This window comes from Spinacia oleracea, chromosome 4 (genome assembly GCF_020520425.1).
Source record: "Spinacia oleracea cultivar Varoflay chromosome 4, BTI_SOV_V1, whole genome shotgun sequence".
NCBI classification, from domain to species: Eukaryota; Viridiplantae; Streptophyta; class Magnoliopsida; order Caryophyllales; family Amaranthaceae; genus Spinacia; species Spinacia oleracea.
In genome coordinates, this window is record NC_079490.1 from 1,356,081 (window position 1) to 1,378,767 (window position 22,687).

Genomic DNA, 22,687 nt, shown 5'->3' on the forward strand with positions numbered 1-22,687 from the left:
TTGTTATTACAAAATGCGTGTTATTAACAACCGGCACTCTTTTTCCAATACAAATACTATCTCAAAACATTTAAATTTAAGGTGGGTGTTTGCTAGAAGCCTATTTTTGCACCACGGCCACAATTCCACGGTTCCACCGCGACATCTTTGCCCATAAATTCCAATACGAAGCATTATAAATTTGCCAAAAAAAACAACCGAAATATGTTGTCATCTACGTGGTATAAATTTCGACAGTAATTCCCTTGTAACTTGGACCACCCAATCAATTTGGGATTGTTATTTATACCCTATCTAATCAATTACTTCAACTACCCACAAGTTCAAATCATCAGATAAGCACATATGTTCTTTTGTTTATACACATGTTCTTTTTGAGCATCATGCTCACTGTGCACCATGTTCCATTGTCCACGGATTAGCCAAGTATTAAAATACAAATAACGGAATAACATAAAAAGAAGTAGAGAGATCTTTATATTCTAAATTGTTACAAGTAGATATCACACATAAGTAGAGATCATGGCAATTAATGTATAACTTAAAAGATTATTCTTTTAATAACAAAAAGTTGTTCTTGAAAAACCTCTCCCTTAGTTCGGGCTTCTTTGAGTTTTTTTTTATTCTTGTAGGCCGTATCTCATGCCGAGTACTCGTACATTCCCTCTTTCCTTCTTCCAAGAGCACATCCCTAAGAAATGAAAGCAACAAAATAATCACTAACATTAACAAAAGTCACCCTTGACCTAGAGCAACCACTATAGAGTACCCCAAACCTTAGTTCAAATAGACCTTAGATAAACCTTTATCTAAGACACCCAATTTCTTTTTATTTTTAACATGATATCTAGCGCATTTCAATACAGAGTGGGACCTATTTAGTAGGTCCAACTCGATATTTAGCGCATTTCAATCCACACCATGGTTATGGCCATCCCTACAACTCGATGTAAACAGTGTTAGTTGTACATGGCAGCACTTTTACAAGTCCTATCAGCAGATGTAGGGTAAATCCACTCCAAACAGTCTAAATCATACAAGTATTTCATTTTCAGCCACCCAGCTTTAGTGGAAAGATATCTGCTTCAAAATGGCCAGTCCCAAAAATCATAACAAAAAAAATAAAAAGATGAAGTTGACTGCCACTTAAGGTATAGTAACAGAAGAAGCAAGGTGCTAAAACAGGGGAAATTAATGTCTTATCGTACAAGTACGAGTCAAGAATAGGAACGAACATATCTATCAATAAGATGTTTTACCTTACCCTTAGACAGCCTCACAGCCAGTCGATTTCCATCCAGGATGTCGGTTCCAAGTATTGAATACCACCAACTCAGGATCAGAAATTTGTTTAGCAACCTGTCATAGATGTAAAACGGTGTCAATTTTGTACTAAAGTACAAACTTGTAAGGAATAACTAAATAACACTAACATAAACAGGAATACAGGATAGAAAGAAACACGTGAAGTTTCTGAATTCATTACATTATGTTATGTGGATTCTTTTGCAAGTATGACCAAACTTGAAAGGAAAACAGACTAGAGAGGAAGCTTTAGTGATTGATGTTGGCACAAGTTGTTGCGAACCTCAAGTGTGCCATCCAATTCCTTACAAGTAAACATCTGGTGTGGTCCCACTCTGTAAATATAAAATACAAAGTGCTTATTTTGTTATCCCGTAGGTAGTTTATAACCAACAAACTTTCTGCCTTTTAAACTGATGGCTTACTAAAAATTCAACAAAATCCTGAACCAACAATCAGCAAATCTTTTCACAAATCTAAAGAAATGGATGGAAAATAATACAAGGTAAATAACACACGGCACAACAGAGTTTAGAATCTCAGTACACTCAATGCAGTCACAACGTTTAGGACAATTAAAATGCGTTGAAAGCTTTAAGCTCACCTGCCACAGCACCTAGACCTAGACCTTGACCTGTAATGTGAACAAGACCAGTATCTAGGATGAGACACATCTTTCTTCCCAAGGTGACGGAGATATAGTATCCAGCAAATAAGATAAACTTAAGTAAAAGAAAACAGAAGCTGGAGACTGACATACAACATGGACAAACCTAACAACGGTGAAGAAAAACACTTAAGAAGTTAATCTGAACTTAAGACTACACCAGTTTCACAACGAAAACCCATCTCAAGCCTTCAGATTCACATCAGAGCAGCTCAGCCTATAGCTACAAAAGCTCAGTGGCTTACAGATTTACAAGTCTTTGCAAGTTTTCCATTAACTGGAATTTGACCACTCAACTGATTGTAGCTGAGATCTACACGAAAGAGATACGGTAATATTACCATGTTTCAATTAGTGTTTTAACTTGTAATTAACAGAGTAGGACTTTTACAATTTATATCACGATGTACATCAACATATACAAGTTATCAACTTTAATTCATGGCAGACAGTCAGACAGATGCCAAAAATCAGATAAGCTTCAATTTGCCAAGGTTCCAATAAAATCTGGGATTGAACCAGTAATTTAGGAGTTCCTAAGTACCCTGAACACACATTTTAAAAAAGGGTGAAATCAATTTGATGTGCTTAACTTAGTTCTTAATTGAATAAATAAACAAATAAAAAAGAACCTTAATTAACTATCATAGTGGTGTTAATTGCGTGAGCTTATCCTAAGACTAACAGTAACGCAATAAATTAGGGGGCAATGTTTATTTATCTACCTACATTATTAGGAAGAAAATTTCTCATACGTTAGCATTGAACTAGGATGAATGAGTGTTTTGTTTTTTATTAAATTATTTAGAAAATGTATAGTGGTGGTGGAGGACGGAGGGGGGGGGGGTGTTATTAAGAGAGTCCAGCTAGTGGCATATGGGGATTGGGGAAGCAAAATATGGAAGAGCAATGTGTACAGCTAAGTGGAGGATAAGCATGTTTTTGAAGGATATATCGTGAAAGACACATGCACCCGGAATTATAAGGCTGAGTAAAGGCAAAATTGTAAATTAGCTTGCAATTTCCACTTGAACCGGGGAGTAAAGCGTCCACCCATTATATAATCACAACATAAACCCACCAACTCCCACTTCGAATGTTAATTTATTTATGGATTGATGATATGTGAAAGTTAGGAATGAGAGGTAAGAAATGAGTTGTATGGATGAGTAGAATGTATAAATGAGTCAAATGAGAGGTGGAAGTGGTGTGTGAATGGAATAAAATTGCTTATAATTGTGTGTGTAAATTTAAGACGGATGTTGTGTGTATGATGAAATACTTACAAATTCAGGATTGTTGTATATTTCATACTTATTTCTTTTGTAGATGGCTAGCAGGAGGAATGACGACAACAGTGGAGTGGGAAGTTACGAAAGTAGTAACATGCCTCATGGGAAACCAACACCTAAGTTCCTAACACCAGATACCTACCGTGCGGGCGAGGGTGATGTTATTGGAGAGCATATGAGGTCTGTGGTAGAGATGATTAACAAGTATAACAGGGAAATGCGGCCCTTTGATGTGACAAACCCTTACAAGAAAGAGGCAGCTAAGTGTGCTTGTCTATTAAAGTCCTCATCAATCACGGGACGATGGAAACAGTTTCAGTAAAAGCTACTATTGGACCCATCCAAAGCAAATACGGGATATAAGGATCATGACGAAGTGGAATTCAGGGGTGTCAGATTGAAGATTTTAGGAAAGAGAGGTTTTTGTTGAGTGTGATGAAGAGAAAGAGAGAGAAGCAAGAAAAGCAAGGAATAGTACTGATAGAGCCGCATATAGAAGGCAGTTTGACAGGAAATACTCTAGTAGAGTTATGTTAGGAGGAGTAGGGAATGGAAGGTCAGGTTCTTCTTCTTCTAAACCGCGTAGTGCTAGTTCTACCATAAGCTCAGTAGAGGATCGGGTAAACTTAGACCCGGACTGCGAACCTGAACCCACGCCGAAGAGTAGTTTCGACAGTGGCTATGCTCGTGATCCTTACAGGGTAGACTAGCATATATAGGCGTTAGCCTTTCCGTAGTCACTGTATAATGTAATTTAAATTATATTTTCATTTTCTTTTCATTTGGAGTTGTTGTTATTAGAACCTATGTGTAAATGGTAGGTCCTTATGTAATTTGTAGGTTTATGTGAACTTTTACGTGATTTGCAAACTCCATGTAATCTGTGTAAATGTGAGTAACTATGCCATTATATCTTTATGAATCCTTTTGAGTTTAAAGTAAGTTAAATCTTTTAAGAAATTGAGCAGTGGAAATGACACCCAAGCAAAACCACCGCGGCGGAATAATCAAATGTTGCGGAGGAAAGATTTAAACTCCCAGAGGCCATGAATGCCAGGTTGTTGGCAATTCTACATGGAACCAAGATAAGCAGGACGAGGAAGCTAAATTTGCAAGCGACTGGCAGCCCAATTAGCCACTCACTTAGATGGGAAAATGGACCCCGTCAAATTTGATAATTGAATCTCATATATGGAAAAACTCTTAGATTGTGCAGATTGCCTAGCAGAGTTACAAGTTAAATAGGCTTCACTTTATAAGGAAGGACAAGCAGGCATGTGGTAGCGCACAATGAAGGAAGTTGTAGCACAACTTGGTTTCACATGGGAGAAATTCTTGGAGAATTTGGGAGAAAGGTTCTACCCTCCGCCTTTGCAGAGAAGAATGGAAAACGAGTTCTTATTCCTCCGACAAGGGGGCATGACTGTAACAGAATATGAAGCAAAATTTATGAAATTGTCGCGATTTGCTCCTGATTTCATGAGTACGGCGAGATGAGGATGATGAGATTCTTAAAAGAATTGAACATCAAGTATCAGAAGAGAGTGGGGCATTAGATCACCTTCCAGGAATTGTACGATCGAGCCTTGGAGCAAGAAAGAATTGACCATAGGCAAGAAAAAGTGAGTCAGGAGAATAAGAGTAAGATGATAGAAGCAAGAGCCTCCAATAGTATCGAATGTGGCTGAGGCGAATGGTGTGCCTCGTTATCAAAGAACTCAATACCCTCGAGAAGAGAAGTGTGGGAAGTGTGGAGTCTACCATCATGGAAGGAATTGTGAGGGACAATTATTGCTTCACATGTAAAAAGGTAGGACATGTGCTTAAAGAAGGTCCACAGGGTAACAAGAATTTTCAAGTAAGGTCAAGCGGCAAACACAGGAAGATCTATGGAAAGAAACTCTAAGGGGAACGTACGGATTTCAAGCTCGAGGTGGTAGAGGAGGTTAACTGAAGGCCAATTAAAAGGTGGCAGAGGTGACTACAATGCAGGCCAGAGGACGGGGACATTCTCAATTCACGGCGAGGAGTTGGAGGAGCCGGCGCCTCGTACTTAAGAAGGTAGCATAACCCCTGGAATATTTATTTATTATGTATTATTTTATTCAGGAGCAACACACTCTTTTGTTTCTTGTTCTTTTGTGAAGAAATTAGTTTCAGTACCTGGTACATCCATCAATTATAATAGATATGGACCATATGGTAGTAGTATGTAAACCAGACGAAAATTCAATTAGATGTCACCAAATACTTGAAGAATGTTTAATAAAGATAGAAGGACCGACTCTAAAAGTAGACTTGATATCGCTTAACTTAGATACTTATGATATGATCCTGGGATGGATTGGTTAACTAAACATAAGGCTAAGATGGTTAGCCTGAAAAAACCACAAGGATTTAAGATTTCGTACCAGGAAGTTGACAGAGGCAGGGAGAAAGGTCAAAGTCTTGTGTTAGAGCGCCATGGAGATGGCACTATCAGATTGAAAAGATACCAATAATAAGGGAGTTTCCTAATGTCTTTCCTAAGGAATATCTTGCCCCCACGAAAAGTGGTATACTTACATATAGACTTAATACCTAAAGCTACCCCTTGTCGGATGGAACCTTCAGAGATGACCAATTTGAAAAAAAATCAACTAGATGAACAACTAGGAAAAGGATACATAAGATCAAGTGTTTCCCAATGGGTACACCTGTATTATTCGTTAAGAAAAAGGATGGGATAATCAGGTTGTGCATTGACTATAAGGAAAATAAGAATACTATTAGGATTTGGGAACAGGTACCCACTACCTAGAATTGATGATCTGTTTGATCAGTTAAGGGAAGCAAGTGTGTTTTCAAAGATAGATTTAACGTCAGGGTTTCACCAAATGCGAATCGTAGAGGAAGACATACCAAAGATGGCTTTCAGAACAAGGTATGGGCAGTATGAGTTTGTAGTTATGCCATTTGGGTTATTGCATCGGCTGCGTTTATGGACCTCAGGCAAAGATATTTCAAGCCGTACTTGGGTCAGTTTGTGGTGATTTTCATCAATGACATCTTGATATACTCGGAGAATAACCAAAAGCATAAAGAGCATCTGAGAACCACATTGTGTGTTCCTGTGGGAAACCAAGTTGTACACAAAGTTGAGTATATGTGAGTTTTGGCTAGAGGAATAAAAATAGAGCATATTGTATCACGAGAAGGAATATATGTAGACCCATAAAAGATTAAGGCCGTCAAGGAATAGCCCATAGGCCCCATACCAGCAAATGTCTCAAAAGTGAGGAGTTTTATGGGACTAGCAGGATATTATAGAAAATTTGTCGGGGACTTCTCTAAGATAGCTTCCCCAATAACTAACCTGATCAAAAAAAGTACGAAGTACCAATGGACAGAAAAATGTGAAGAAGCTTTACGACAGCTGAAGAAGAAATTAACTAGTGCCCCAATTCTGGTCCTCTGGTGCTACCCTCTAGAAGCGAAGTGTATAGTGATGCGTCACAAGAAAGGTCAGGGTGTGTAATGATGCAAAGAGGCAAAGGGATCGCTTATGCTTCTCGACAGTTACGACCCACGAAAAGAATTATCATGTCCGTGATTTAGAACACGCTGGAGTCGTGTTTACTCTTAAGATATGGCGTCATTATCTATATGGTGTTGTAAAATACACAGACCATAAAAGTTTGAAGTATATTAAAGATGGCTAGAGTTAATCAAAGATTATGACATGGACATTCAGTATCACCCCGGAAAGGCAAAAAAAAAAGTAGCAGATGCATTAAGTAGAAGACCATGAAGAGAGATAAACTCATCCATGGCGGTGCCCCATGAGATTTATGAAGACATGCGGAAGCTAGAATTGCAAGTGGTCACAAGGGGAGAATTGCAGGGTCAACTAAATGTGATTGATGTTCATCCAACATTGTTCAAAGAAATTAAGGATCAACAAACACATGCTGAATTATAGAGTGAAATACGGAGAAGAATGGAACGGCAAAAACTAAGAAGAACAGAACGGAGAGAACAGAGTTTAAGAAACACAAATATTATAATATAAGGATAAACGGTATGTGGTGTACTGGTGTATTTAAAGAAAGGATCTTGAAAGAAGCATATAATAGTTTGTACTCTATACACCCCAGCAGAGACAAGATGACCCAAGATGTGAGGAAACTCTTTTGGTGGAAAGGAATGAAAAGGGATGTGTCCCATTACGTAGCACGATGTTTGTCATGCCAGAAGATAATGTTTGAAAGAGGAAAGACGCCGGGAGAACTTCAATCCTTAGAGATCGTCAGATCCCCAAGTGGAAGTGGGAATCGATATCAATGGATTTTGTGGTACGCTGCCTAAGGTCAAGGTGGGAAAATGATTTATTATGGGTAATAGTGGATAGCTTGACTAAGACGAGTTGATTTATTCCAATGAGAGTGACATGGAACACGAAACAGTTAGCACGCAGATGGAGCAGACAATCCAGGCACTGGAAGATATGTTATGTGCGTGCGTAAAGGAAATCAAGGGATCTTAGGAAGACAAGTTATCGTTGATAGTGTTTTCGTAGTCATTGTACAATGTAATTTAAATTCTATTTTCATTTTCTTTTTTAATAGGAGTTGGTGTTATTAGTACCTGTGTGTAAATGGTAGGTCCTTATGTAATTTATAGGTTTATGTGAACTTTTACATGATTTGCAAACTCCGTGTAATCTATGTAAATGTGAGTAACTATGCCATTATATTTTTATGAATCCTTTGAGTTTAAAGTAAGTTAAATCTTTAAGAAATTGAGCAGTGGAAATGATACCCAAGCAACCACCACGGCGGATCAATCACATGTTGCGGAGGAAAGATTTAAGCTCCTAGAGACAATGAATGCTAGGTTGTTGGCAATTCTACATGGAACCAAGATAAGCAGGACAAGGAAGCTAAATTTGCAAGCGACTGGCAGCCCATAAGCCACTCAGTTATGATGGGGTAGTGGACCCTGTCAAATTTGATAATTGAATCTCATATATGGAAAAACTCTTTAGGTTGTGAAGATTGCCTAGCGGAGTTACACGTTAAACAGGCTTCACTTTATTTGGAAGGACAAGTAGGCATGTGATAGCGCACAATGAAGGAAGTTGTAGCACAACCTGGTTTCACATGGGAGAAATTCTTGAAGAATTTGGGAGAAAGGTTCTACCCTTCGGCTTTGCAGAGAATAATGGAAAACGAGTTCTTATTCCTCCGACAAGGGGACATGACTGTAACAAAAATAAAGCAACATTTATGGATTTGTCGCGATTTGCTCCTGATTTCGTGAGTACGACGAGATTAGGATGATGAGATTCTTAACAGGATTGAACTGCAAGTATCAGAAGAGAGTGGGGCATTAGATCACCTTCCAGGAATTGTACGATCGAGCCTTGTAGCAAGAAAGAATTGACCATAGGCAAGAAAAAGTGAGTCGGGAGAATAAGAGTAAGATGATAGAAGCAACAAGAAGCCTAAGCAAGAGCCTCCAATAGTATCGAATGTGACTGAGCGAATGGTGTGCCTAATTATCAAAGAACTCAATACCCTCGAGAAGAGAAGTGTTGGAAGTGTGGAGTCTACCATCATGGAAGGAATTGTGAGGGTCAACTTTTGCTTCAGATGTAAAAAGGTAGGGCATGTGCTTAGAGAAGGTCCACAAGGTGACGAGAATTTTCAAGCAAGGTCAAGCAGCAAACACAAGAAGATCCGTGGAAAGAAACTCTAAGGGAAACGTACGGATTTCAAGCTCGAGGTGAGGAGGGTTGAGTGAAGGCCAAGGAAAAGGTGGCAGAGGTAACTTCAATGCAGGCCAGGGAAAGGGGACATTCTCAATTCACGACGAGGAGCTGGAGGAGCCGGAGTCTCATACTTAAGAAGGTAGCATAATCCCTGGAAAATTTTGTGTTATGTATTCTTTTATTCAGGATCAAAACACTTCTTTGTTTCTTGTTCTTTTGCGAAGAAATTAGTTTCAGTACCCGGTACATCCATCAATTATAGATATGGACCATATGGTAGTAGTATGTAAACCAGACGAAAATTTGATTAGATGTCAACAAATACTTAGGGAATGTTTAATAGAGATAGTAGGACCGACTCTAAAAGTAGACTTGATACTGCTTAACTTAGATACTTATGATATGATCCTGGGATGGATTGGTTAACTAAACATAAGGCGAAGATAGTTAGCCATAAAAACCACAAGGATTTAAGATTTGGTATCAGGAAGTTGAGATGGGCAGGGAGAAGGATCAAAGTCTTGTGTTAGAGCGCCATGGAGATGACACCATCGGATTGAAATGATACCAATAGTAAGGGTGTTTCCTAATGTCTTTTCCTAAGGAATGGCTTGCCCCCACGAAAAGTGGTAGACTTCCATATAGACTTAATACCTAAAGCTACCCCTATTTCAAGGGCACCTTATCGAATGGAACATTCAGAGATGACCGAATTGAAAAAAGCAACTAGATGAACTAGGAAAAGGGTACATAAGACCAAGTGTGTCCCAATGGGTGCGCCGGTATTATTCGTTAAGAAAAAGGATGGGACAATCAGGTTGTGCATTGACTATAGAGAAATCAAAAAGAATACTATTAGCAACAGGTACCCACTACCTAGAATTGATTATCTGTCTGATCAGTTAAAGGAAGCAAGTGTGTTTTCAAATACAAATTTAACGTCGGGGTATCACCAAATGCGAATCGTAGAGGAAGACATACCAAAGACGGCTTTCAGAACAAGGTATGGGCATTATGAGTTTGTAGTTATGGGTTAATGCATCGCTATGGACCTCATGCAAAGATATTTCAAGCCGTACTTGGATCAGTTTGTGGTGATTTTCATCAATGACATCTTGATATGCTCGGAGAATAACCAAAGCACCTGAGAACCACATAGAGTGTTTCTAAGGGAAACCAAGTTGTACACAAAGTTGAGTATATGTGAGTTTTGGCTAGAGGAATAAAAAAATTAGGGCATGTTTTATCATGAGAAGAAATATCTGTAGACCAGGAAAAGATTAAGGCTGCCAAGGAATAGCCCAAAGGCCCCATACCAACAAATTTCTCAGAAGTGAGGAGGTTTATGGGACTAGCAGGATATTATAGAAAATTTGTCAGCGACTTCTCTAAGATATCTTCCCCCATAACTTACCTGATTAAAAAAAAGTACGAAGGACTAATAGACAGAAATATGTGAAGAAGCTTTACGAGATATGAAGAAGAAATTAACTAGTGCCCCTATTCTGGTATTCCTCTGGTACTACCCTCTAGAAGCGAAGGATTGAAATGTATAGTGATGCGTCACAAGAAGGGTTAGGGTGTGTAATGATGCAAAGAGGCAAAGCTTATGCTTCTCGACAGTTACGGCCCACGAAAAGAATTATCATGTCCATGATTTAGAACAGGCTGCAGTCGTGTTTTTTCTTAAGATATGGCGTCATTATCTATATGGTGTTGTAAAATATACACTGACCACCAAAGTTTGAAGTATATTAAAGACGGCTAGAGTTAATCAAAGATTATCCCGGAGGGCAAAAAAAAGCAGCTAAGTAGAAGACCACGAAGAGAAACTCATCCATGGCAGTGCCCCATGAGATCTATAAAGACATGCGAAGGCTAGAATTGCAAGTGGTCACACGGGGAGAATTGCAGGGTCAACTAAATAAATGTGATTGACGTTCATCCAACATTGTTCAAAGAAATTAAGGATCAACAAACACATGATGAATTATCGATTAAATTACGAAGAAGAATGGAACAGGGAGAACAAAGTTTAAGACACACAAATATTATAGTATAAGTATAAACAGTATGTGGTGTGTGCTTGATAATGCTGGATTGAAAGAAATAAAGAAAGGATCTTGAAGGAAGCGTATAATAGTTTGTACTCTATACACTTCGGCAGAGACGAGATGACCCAAGATTCGAAGAAATTTTTTGGTGGAAAGGAATGAAAAGGGATGTGTCCCTATAAGTAGCACGATGTTTGTCATGACAAAAGATTAAGTTTGAAAGAGGAAAGATGCCGGGAGAACTTCAATCCTTAGAGATCCCGCGAGTGGAATTCGAAATCAATGGATTTTCTGGTACATTCCCTAAGTCAAGGTGGGAAAATGATTTAATATGGGTAGCAGTGGATGGGATGACGAAGAAGAGTAGATTTATTCCAATGAAAGTGACATGGAACATGAAACCGTTAGCAGGCAGATGGAGCAGACAATCCAGACAACAATCCAGGCACTGGAAGATATGGTATGTGCGTGTGTACTGGAATTCAAGGGATCTTAGGAAGACAAGTTATCGTTAATAGAGTTTTCATACAAATAAAGTTTTCATACAACAACAGTCATCAGTTCATCATTGGAATAGCACCTTATGAAGCGTTATATGGCTGAAAATGTAGGATGCCTATTGGTTGGGATGACCTAGGTCAAAGAATACCAGTTGGGCGGAGACGATACAGGAGACTGTGGACCAAATACGAATTATTCGAGAAAGAATGAAGGCAGCACAAGATAGGAGGAAACACAAGATAGGCAAAAGAAATATGTTTACTTGAGAAGGAAGAAGTTTGAGTTTAAGAGGGGATAAGTGTTTCTGAAAGTCTCCCCAACCCGAGAGGTGAAGAGATTTGGCATACGAGGGAAGTTGAGTCCAAAATATATCAAACGCTATGAGATACTTAAGAGAGTTGGAGAAGTAGCTTATGAATAGGCTGTACAGGTAGAGTTATTGAGGAAGTATGTCCATGATCCATTACACGTGTTAACATATGAACCGATACAACTAGATGAAGCGTTATTTTATGAGGAGATTCCCTTGCGAATACTGGACACAAGACACAAGAGAACCTGAGAAATAAAACCATACCCTTGGTAAAGGTGTTGTGGTCCAATCATGGTGTGGAAGAAGTGATTTGGGAAAAAGAAGACAACATGAAGCACCAATATCCACATCTATTTAAGGTACTTACTAAGTTTCGGGACGAAAATTTTCTAAGTAGGGTAAAGTTTAATAGACCTCCCAATTTGACCTGCTTAACTTAGTTCTTAATTGAGTAAATACTCCCTCTATCCCATACTAATTTTACATTAGTTTTGACACTTGTCAGCGCACATAGTTTTAGGAGAAAAGTTGTAGTTTGGTTATCAAATATTATTTTATCGTTAAAGTAGATGTGAAAAGAGATAGTGGGATATTATTTTATTGAAAAGTAAATGTGATAGAACATAATGGAGTATTTTTTAATTGAATGTGAGAGAGTGTGGGACCCTAATTTTTTAGTAGTGAAAAGAGAGGTATTAAAATAATTGTAGGGTCTTTCCCAAAATAAAAGTGTAAACACTAATCTGGGACGGATAAAAGTGAAAAAATAATTTGGGACGGAGTGAGTAAATAGATAAATAAAAGAACCTTTATTAACCATCATAGTGGTGTTAATTGTGTGAGGCTTATCCTAACACTAACAGTAATGAATAAATTAGGAGGCAATGTTTATTTATCTAGCTACATTAGTAGGAAGCAAAAATCTCATACGTTAGCATTGAACTAGGATGGATGAGTGTTCTGTTTTTCATAAAATTACTTATGATATGTACAGTCGGGGGGGGGGGGGGGGGGGGGGGGGAGCATAATATAGAAGAGCAATTTGTAAAACTAAATGCAGGATAAGCATGTATGTAAAGGATATATCTTTCCTTTTGTGAGAGACGCATGTACCCCGGAATTAATAGGCTAAGAAAGGGCAAAATGGTTAATTAACTTGCATTTTCCACTTGAAGCAAGGAGTAAACTGGTCCACCCATTATATAATCACAACTTAAACACACCAACTCCCACTCTCAAACTCACGTACTCATCTCAACTTGCAAGGAGCAACAGTAGCAGGCTAGAAGCACACACCGTAGATTTCCTTCCTCTCCATTATTTTTCAAGATTTTTTTCTCTTTAGATGATATGAATATCCATATGGAAACAAACAGATTGCGAATAAAAAGAGAAGTTATTTAAGTAAAAGTTCTTCCTTAAATGGGTGCAAGTGTGCAAGTCCTTCTCCTTGTAATGACAAGAAAATTTTCTTGAAATACTACGCTAAATTCTTAAAAATTAAAATACAGATTTGATCAGTTTGCTTCTAAAATCCATTAATGTACATTTGAGAATAAAGAAAAAGACGCATGAACGATTGTACTGTCATTATTTTCCCAATAATAAAAGGGGAAAGAAGATGAGTGTGATGACGTTCGGTACCCCCGTACCCACACACTTCGGAGACGAACAGTTGGAGCATGGGGCACGTTAAGCAACGGGATTTGGTACCCATTCTTTTTGGGTTCGGTACCCATGGTTCGGAACATGTCCTAAGAGTCTTGCAAGCATATTGCCATTAAGAGGGTGACGACCCCCATCTGTTAGGGAACAGGAATTTGGTAACCCATCCCTTCCCGCATTCTTTTCCCCAATTACTGGTGATATTATGTTATAAAAGCATACGAAGCTCTAATGTTTAAAATGGAGTGTGATAAATAATTATTACTATAAGATGATTATGTGGTTTTTTTAAAAGATTTGTCTTATAATATTTTTCAAGCCACTGTATTTTTCTTGTTAGAGGGTTCAGGGTTGTGTGCTCAGCAAAATTTTGTTCTTCGGAACTTGTCCTGGGTGCAGCTTCTGGGTGGGTGAAATCTGTGCAAATAGCTAAACTCATGTGAAGAGTCGTATTGGATGTCTATATTTTGCGTGGTGTAGATCGTAGAATATATTGTGAGTAACCTCCGCGAAGACGTGCTTCTCTTTTTCTACTAGTTTCCTATTTCCTATTTTGGACGTTTGTAATTAAAGTGCTAATATATGTATTCGTAGAACGGTCATCTAGACTTGTATATAAATTAATAAATAGGTTAAAGTTTTAAAATGTGTACTAGATCAAAATTTAACTTGTAATAATCAGGTCTAATGTCAGAGTAATAGCTTGGTAAGATCTCTGTGGTTTATCGGTTTCTTTTAATTAGGCAGCTGTTTTTTAGCGGGCTATTACACTTTGGGGTCGTTCCATTAACACAGTTTCTAGAGAGGTCACTGCATTACATGTTAAAAGTCATTAGGATCTTAAGTTCTCAATGTTATAGAGGAAACAACGATGAAGAGAATAATCAGAGAACAGAATCTAAAAAGTTTAATTACACTACAAAAGAAGTTTTGCAACTTACATATCTGCAGCTAAGTAAGGTCTCCGAATTCTTCAGGCAAAGATCCATTTAGATTTAGACCCTTCAACTGGCTGCAAAAGGGGGGTAATCATGGAAAACAGAATTAAGAAGCAAAATTAACTGAAAAAACACATATATTCACCCAACATTCCTTGAAATAACATATGGCCTTTGCAATACAGTTCAGCATAAAAAATAAGGAGCAGCCGAGCAGCCATGAGTCCATGACAAAAAAAAGACAAGGGGGATAAAAAAGTTAGAGTTCGTGACAATAGTTAATGACGTGGATCAAACACAATAGTATCACTGTATCAGTCCAGCAGAGAGGCACAGTCCGGCGTTTACTGTGATAAACTAGCTATGCACCACCACAACACTTTCATATATTGTACTTTAACTACGTATGTAACCATGTTTAACATTATACTCTCATGATCATTGCAATCAAAACTGAAGTAAGAGAACATTTAAATGTACATTTATGCTACTTTGTTTGTCTTTTTAACTGTTTACATCAAAATTCAAGTTTGAGGTGTAATTTTTAAAGCCACCTTGAAAAACTTCTTTAACAAATCCCTTTTATATGAAAGTTACAATACAAGGATTTATAAGGATAACATGAAAAAATTCATGACATTAACCTAGTAATCCTCTCGCTTATCTCACGTTCCAAGCCTCTAGTTAACCTAAATTAACCAAAACCCTAAGCACCATTATCGTGTACTTGAAGAAAATTGTAAATTATCATCTTATATACCTTAAGATTATATAATTTTATGATTCTAATGCAAACAAATTTTCAACTGAAACACCCTTGAAAGTTATAGCAGATCAATTATTAATAAAATTGCCCCATAAGATTAACAGGAAGGCAAATTCTGAATTCAACAACAGGCTTAAACATCCTACCAAATTAAAAACACTAAAAAAACACTTTTAGAGATCAAACAATAAAATCAACACTTTTTCCGGGCATGAACATGCTAAAACCCTATAAATTCCAAGAAGATTACATCATATGAATCGAAAAATCAACAAAGAATAGTTCATCAAACAACAATTCACATATTTAGGAGAAACTTTATCAATTAAGAGAAGAATTACGGTGATATAAGATCAAACAATAAACTCAACACTTTTTCCGGATATGAACATGCTAAAACCCTATCAATTCCGAGAAGATTACATCATACAAATCGAAAAATCAACAAAGAATAGTCCATCAAGCAACAATTCACATATTTGGGAGAAAAAATATCACTAAAATAACAGGCTGAAACATCTTACCAAACTAAAATAACTCTTTCAGTGATCAAACAATAAAATCAACGCTTTTTAGGAATCAAACCACAACCGTATTTCCCAATCGCACATGAATAAGCTAAAACCCTGTCAATTCCGAGAAGATTACATCATATGAATCGAACTATTCACATATTTAGGAGAAAAATTATCAATTAAGAGCAGAATTACGGTGATATTAGCAACAATTAAGGGGGAGAATAAGATAAAACAAAAGGGAAGAAAGCGAACTACCTTTGGCGGTGGAAGTTTTTGGTGCAGCAGTGACATTAGGGTTTACTTTCGAAATCGATGAGAGAGAATAGTGGTATTGACGACGGTTGGAGCATCTGGAGCAGCAGCGGAGGACGTCTCCGGTGGTGTTGATGACGGTGGTGGAGACGACATATATGGTGGTGCACTGGTGCGATTGGGAAAGTTGAGAAGCAGAGATGGGTCGCGGGTCGTATCTTTTACTATTCTCTCATCAAATACGGTCGTTTTTGGCGGGTTAAAAATGGGTGGTCAAGGTAGGTCACGAGGGATAATAACGGGCTGGTAGTGGGACTGTGGGAGAGTCTAGGGGTGTTTATCGGTCCAAACTCGGACCGGATCAGATCGACCCAGATCGAATCGAAAATCGAAATTTGATAATTCAAGATTCGGAGACCGGACCGAATATGCTCGGACCAAACCCAGACCGAACCGAAAAAATCGGTCCAAAATCCGCACCGGACCGGTTTGGAGCAGTTGGCCTATTTCTATATATTTTATATTTTTTTCTAAAAAATATGATAAAAAATTATAAAAAAACCAATTATTTAAAGCTTTTTTTGGAAACTAAAATAAAATATATCACAATATAGTAATATTTACAGCATATTAAAGGAGAGAATTAAATTTTTAAATAGTTTATATTTCAAAATAGTGCAAAAGCAAAGTGTTGCAACTATTTTGAAACGGATTAAGTATACGAATAGTTCTAAAGTCAAAACGTTGCAACTATACTTGATTATTGGACAAAATAGCGCAATGGGCATAAGGTTAGGGTCAACTTAATAGACTTTTTATTGGACGTGACTCTTATTCGATAAAACTTTATTGGACATGGTCTATATAGGGTCCGTCAAATTTGTAACACTATAATTTTGAAAACTGAAATAGTTATGATATGAAAAAAGTGTTAATATAACTCAGTATTCACTTGTATTCGCATACGGGTGATTTTTTAAAAACAATTCTTTGCTCGTTTATTAAGCACCCTAGCGGCCCCGTTATTGACCCGCACTCCGCTTTGACCCGTCCATTATTCACCCGCTTAAATAACCCGTTTATTACTTTGACCCGTTTTTGACCTGCACCGACCCTTACCAGACACGTCCAATAACCAAGTGTAGTTGCAACATAAAGAGAGCGGAGGAAATAGCATAACTGTTTTAGTTTTCAAAATTGTTGTGTTATAAGTTTGACCATATTTTGACCATGTCTAATAAGAGTCAGCCCAATAAAAACCCTATTAACTTAACCCCAATCTTATGTTTATTAGGTTAGCTTGTCCAATAACGAGGTCTATCCTTAATCCATCTCAGAAACATCCGCTAGCGGCCCCGTTATTGACCCGCACTCCGCTTTGACCCTCCATTATTCACCCGCTTAAAATAACCCGTTTATTACTATACCCGCTTTTGACCTGCACCGACCCTTACCAGTCGCGTCCAATAACCAAGTGTGGTTGCAACATAAAGAGAACAGCGAAAATATCATAACTATTTCAGTTTTCAAAATTATTGTGCCCTAAATTTGACCTTATTTTGACCATGTCTAATAAGAGTCATGCCCAATAAAAACCATATTACCTTAACCCCAATCTTATATTTATTAGGTTAGCTTGTCCAATAAAGAGGTTTCTCCTTAATCCATCCCACAAACATCTTTCTAGAGTTGAGGGGCCATTGACCCCACTTGGATTTTTTTCTTCTTTTATATAGTTAAAATTTCAATATTTTTTTTTAAAAAAAATACATAATTTTAGTGAAAGTTTCATCAAATTTTAAATAGTGACCCCACTATCTCGAATTTCTGATTCCGCTATTGTTCTATAGAGATCTTACGAATGGAAGATAACCATTCATTTATAGTAAACAAAGTATTAAATTCATGCACCAAAAATTGACATGAATTGGTGGACACAACACGTAAACTTGATGTGCAACATACAAATTAAAACATTTTAAAAAATATTGTGGGAAACATAAGATATGATAGAGATACGAGACATCTAACAAATGATTAAATAAATTACTTTTAAATACTCCCTCCGTCCCGGAATACTCGACCCATGACCGGCACAGAGTTTAAGGGACTTGAATTGACTTATTTAATTTAATAGGTAGTAGTTGATAGTGGGGTATTATTTTAATGTAGTTAGTGGGATGTGGGTTAAGAGGTGGGGTTGGGGGAGAGTAGGGGTTGAATTTTTAATTATTTTTTGTATGGAGTAGGGGGTAGGTGGGTTAATAGGGGTGGAGTGAGAAATAATATAATATTGTTAGAATATTTCCATTTTTAGAAACAGGTCAAGTATTAAGGGACGACCCGATAAGGAAAACAGGTCAAGTATTCCGGGACGGAGGGAGTAGACCATTTTGAGAGGATTTTGAGGCTTTTTTGTGTTAAAAAAATAATGCCTTTGCTTCATTGCGATAGCATGAGATGAGCATTTTCCAATTTTTCTTTTTCCTTTTCTTTTTCCTTCTATTTTTCTTTATTTATTTTGATGCCTTTATTCTTCATCCTTTTGGTTCCTTTCGACATCCAACTACCCCACTAGTATTATTTTTAGGGTTCTATTTTCCATTTAACTTATACAATAATCTAGTTTAGACACCATTTTTTTTTTCCTCATAATACACTAATTTTGGCTCTTTAAATAAAAATATGTTATTATATCTAGTCTTTTGTCTTTGTAGCGTATTTTTAGGTCGGCAATAAAGACTAAAGTTATTGCAAATTGTGTTTTAACCGTGTAAGAAATCCAATTATGTGTTAACTTTGAAGGATTTTCGCTTATTAGGTGGCTATTGTACAACTTTTGTGACCCACTCTTAACAATGGTATTACGTATATGGTAGGTCAAAGGCTTTAAAATTACAAAGGGTGAACGTTCCAGTTCAGCCTAGTCAAGGTACAAGTCCAAGATTAAGAGGAAAACGGCCCAAGAAGAAGAAACCCAATGGAAAAGCAGAGCCCATAAAGTAGCAAGGGCCGCCAGTTACAGGAATATTCAAGGCTGTTGTGGCCACGACTGCATAACCTCTATCTCTCCGTTCAAGTAGTTAAAGTGTAACCCCTCTCTCTTGCGAATCGTTGTTAACCGTCTCCACCAAGGATATAAATACGTTCAGAAACAACAATCAAAGGACATCAATCAACACACAAACAAGCATTTCTTAAATTTCTTAGCTTTCTGTAGCTTTTAACCCTAGCGTTTAGCGTAGTCCTAGGCTTAGTAGCCTAGTAAGTAACGTATCAATAGTTCATAACAGTCTCCCTCGTGTATTGAAGCCTTCCTGGCAATTTAAGTTATGAATTTTCCAAGCATTCTGCCATGGAGGTACTTTTCGTCATGATTTAATGTTTGTCCACATTTATTACATATCAATCAATGATATTTGCTTAAACTCTGTGTGTTATTTCACTTAAGCTTTTCATTCCGCATTAACTCTGTCATAAAAGTTCTTGCGATTGGTGATTTCTTACAAATTACTCGTTCACGAGTGAGACCTCTACATAATAAGACCAGTCGCCTTTTAAGGGCAGTACCCCTGGATACCTTTATTCGCCCTACAGAATAAGGTATTGTTATTTGTTCGCGTTCGACGTCAACAATAGCTTATTGAATTAACACTGATGTTAAAAAAAAAATTGAGTCAACAATAGATGCCAATAAAGTTAAGGTTCTATTCGTTTTATTCTTATTAGTTATTTGATTAAATCAGAAAAAAGGTACTCATAGAAAATATTCAGAATGGACCAAACCAGACATAAATTAGAAAAATCAGACCAAACTAGGTGATAGAAAACAAATTAGCCTACATCATTTCGAAAGTATGGTATACTTGCATAAGCATTTCATATCGTTCTATGACTAGCATATTATATTCACCATTTATTTTAATTGCATGTTTTTTCCCTTGTAATCCTTCTTAGGTCTACGATTACCTCTAAGGCTCTAAACAAAAATCGAGCTCAAAATGCGATCAAATAATTGAAACTTAATATAGTTAAGTTGTTCTTGGATACCTTTCCCATTAAGTCATTAACTTGAATTGTATTAAGAAGTTAACTAATGGACAAGCTTAAGGTTGAGTCAAGTTTTGTCAATAAACTTCAACTTCTCGTCGATGATAACTTTTGTCAAATCGATTTTTTTTGCTATGTGTGGGACCTTTGCTAGCTACATCTCCAACTATATAAAGATGACATTGAGCTGGACCGACATGGGATACGACAAGGCTGAACACGAAAAAAGTACGACCCAATATATGCGATAATAAAGCACGGATCGGCACGAGCTCGAAGTGATGGGCCATGGGCCGGGCTTGGCTCGAGCCGAGTTTTGAGAAAAAGCACAACACGAAACGACAAAGTGTTAAATTAAGAAGGTAGGGTATGGGCCGACATGCTTGGGTCGTGTTTGACCGCCTTTTTGAAATTTTCAGCTCGGCCCGGCCCGGCCAAACATCTACTTCTTACCATACATTGATCTCAAGTAGTTGCCAATCTTGAAATGATAATAGTGTTCTACGACATGTCAACGCGGCATCCCCGGTTATCACCTCTCTATCAACTACTCCGTACCCGTAGCAAGCCCGGCCCGTGTAATAATACAAGTAAATCAAACACGTCAAAGTTATGTGTTACTCGTATGTCCATAGATTTGGCATTTCTATTGAAATTTCACATTGACGCAATCTCAAGCCTACCATAATTGAATCTATTCTTCACAAATTTGAATTTAAATTGAAATCATCTCGAGATAATTGTTGATCTCGAGAAATACCCCCAATTATTAATCCAGCTCAATTTTATTGTCGTCCATACATTTATTCATGCTCAAAAAGACAAACTAAAATTAACATCATTTGAATTTGGACTAATTCATTTCTTTGTATTAACTTAAAATCGAATTAAATTAATTAAAATGATCAATAATACGGAGTAATAATTGAGCTAATATGTATTAACTACTCAAATCAAAGTATTTTTGTTTTGTCAAAACTTGATTTGCAATAATAATCCTGCTTAACATTTCTCTCGAATAAAAGAGCACTCAATAATTTCTTTGTTCCTTAAATTACAAGATAATAAACACTAATTAACCCGGTTAAATAATATTATTGTTTTATCGGAGCTTGATTAGCGATAATAATCATTTTTCTCGAATAAAAGAGCACCCAATAATTTCATTTTTCTTAAATTACAAGATAATAAACAAACACTAATTCACCCATATTAGTTCAAGGTTAAATGAATAATATTAATAACTAATTGTACTATGGAAGAATTACTTAAAATTTGAATTATTTTTTCTTTTTTTCTCTAAAAAAGAAAAACAAACAAATAATAATAAGAGTACAAAATTAAATTAAAATAAAATAAAAAGTCACAACACATATTGGAATAATGACAATAATAGCCCTCATCCCCACCCACCTCACCCCAACCACCCACCACCTTATCCACCACCACCACCATCATCATCATCAACAACAACCCAATACAACCCGACCCAAACCCGATAAAGCCCAAACGCTGAAAACTCTTCATTCCCCCCCTCTCTCTCTCCTTTGACTCTGACTTTGACCCCATTTCTAAACCTTCAAGATCTTCGCAGCTCTGACCACAGGATTCTCCCGTGCAATCGCTTCTCTACCTGCAGTTTTATAATCATAACTGCAATCATGTCGATCTGAATACCTGTGATCTGCACAGAACAGATCTCCGCATCTACACCGAAACCCGGTAAGCCCGACCCGTTTCCCGCAACCCAAACACCTGTTCACCGCCTTTTTAACCGTAGTTACCGACACCTCTACTATCGTCGTCGTGGTGGTGGTGGTTGTAGTCGTGGTGGCGGTGGAGGATACGTGGCGACGATCCTCCTTAAACAACGTCGTTTCAACCAGGGGTTGATCATCAACATCACGACCTTCGGGTTCTCTTTTGGATCTGGGTCGGGCTAGCTCAGAGCTTACCGGATCTACACGGGCCGATATATCGGGCCTGGTATTATTATTATTTGACGAGGAAGAAGATGAAGATGTTAGTTTTTTGCAGTTATCCGGGCAAGAGAGAGAAAGGGGAGTTTCAGATGGTACTTTTAGCTCCAAAGTCTCATCTTTCTCTCTCTTCTGTGCCATAATTTTTTTTCTGGGTTTGTTTTTCTTAGATTGATTTGTTCGTTTTTTGCAGAGAAAATTTCTGGGTTTTGGAGAGAGATGATGAAGAAATGGTGGGTTGGAATTAAAATTTTTTAATTTTCAATTTATTTTTGGGTGGTATTTTTATTTTTTGGGTTTGGGTGGTGAAGAAATGAAGGAGAGAAGGAGAAATGGGAATGGAATTTCTAAAGAGATGTGAGTGGGAGATGATGGACAGGGGTAAAATAATCAAAGGGTCGGCAAAAAGAAAAAGAAAAATAAAAAAAATCATAATTTAATTTTAATTAAAAAAATATTTTATTTATTTTTAATTTCATTGAAAAGAGGAGCACCACATTTTTGGCCATTATGTATTTAAATAGACCATAATGGTCATATGACCTCATAGAAATAACTAGTGTCCAATAAGCAATTCCTTCATGTAGAGGTTTCCTTTTTTAGTAAAAGGTAAGGGTATTTTGGGAAATTCATAT

At 37.2% G+C, this 22,687-nt stretch overlaps 1 protein-coding gene and 1 long non-coding RNA gene across 3 annotated transcripts; both read right to left on the bottom strand.

Annotated features, from left to right (window-relative positions):
- Positions 1 to 331: 331 nt before the first annotated feature.
- LOC110801870 (uncharacterized) lies at positions 332 to 16,293 on the bottom strand. 2 transcript variants are annotated; one of them, XR_002537025.2, is made up of 6 exons: positions 16,027 to 16,293; positions 15,778 to 15,879; positions 14,491 to 14,561; positions 1,487 to 1,640; positions 1,265 to 1,359; positions 332 to 691 (listed from the first exon to the last, which is right to left on the bottom strand). It is a non-coding gene; the product is annotated as an uncharacterized lncRNA (long non-coding RNA). The 2 variants fall into 2 exon arrangements; XR_002537023.2 differs by having other exon boundaries at positions 1,260 to 1,359.
- A 5,044-nt stretch (positions 16,294 to 21,337) lies between these two features.
- LOC110801843 (zinc finger A20 and AN1 domain-containing stress-associated protein 5) lies at positions 21,338 to 22,412 on the bottom strand. The gene has a single exon (XM_056826866.1). It carries the CDS (start codon positions 22,191 to 22,193, stop codon positions 21,645 to 21,647), a length of 549 nt encoding a protein of 182 aa, XP_056682844.1. The 5' UTR covers positions 22,194 to 22,412; the 3' UTR covers positions 21,338 to 21,644.
- Positions 22,413 to 22,687: the final 275 nt, after the last annotated feature.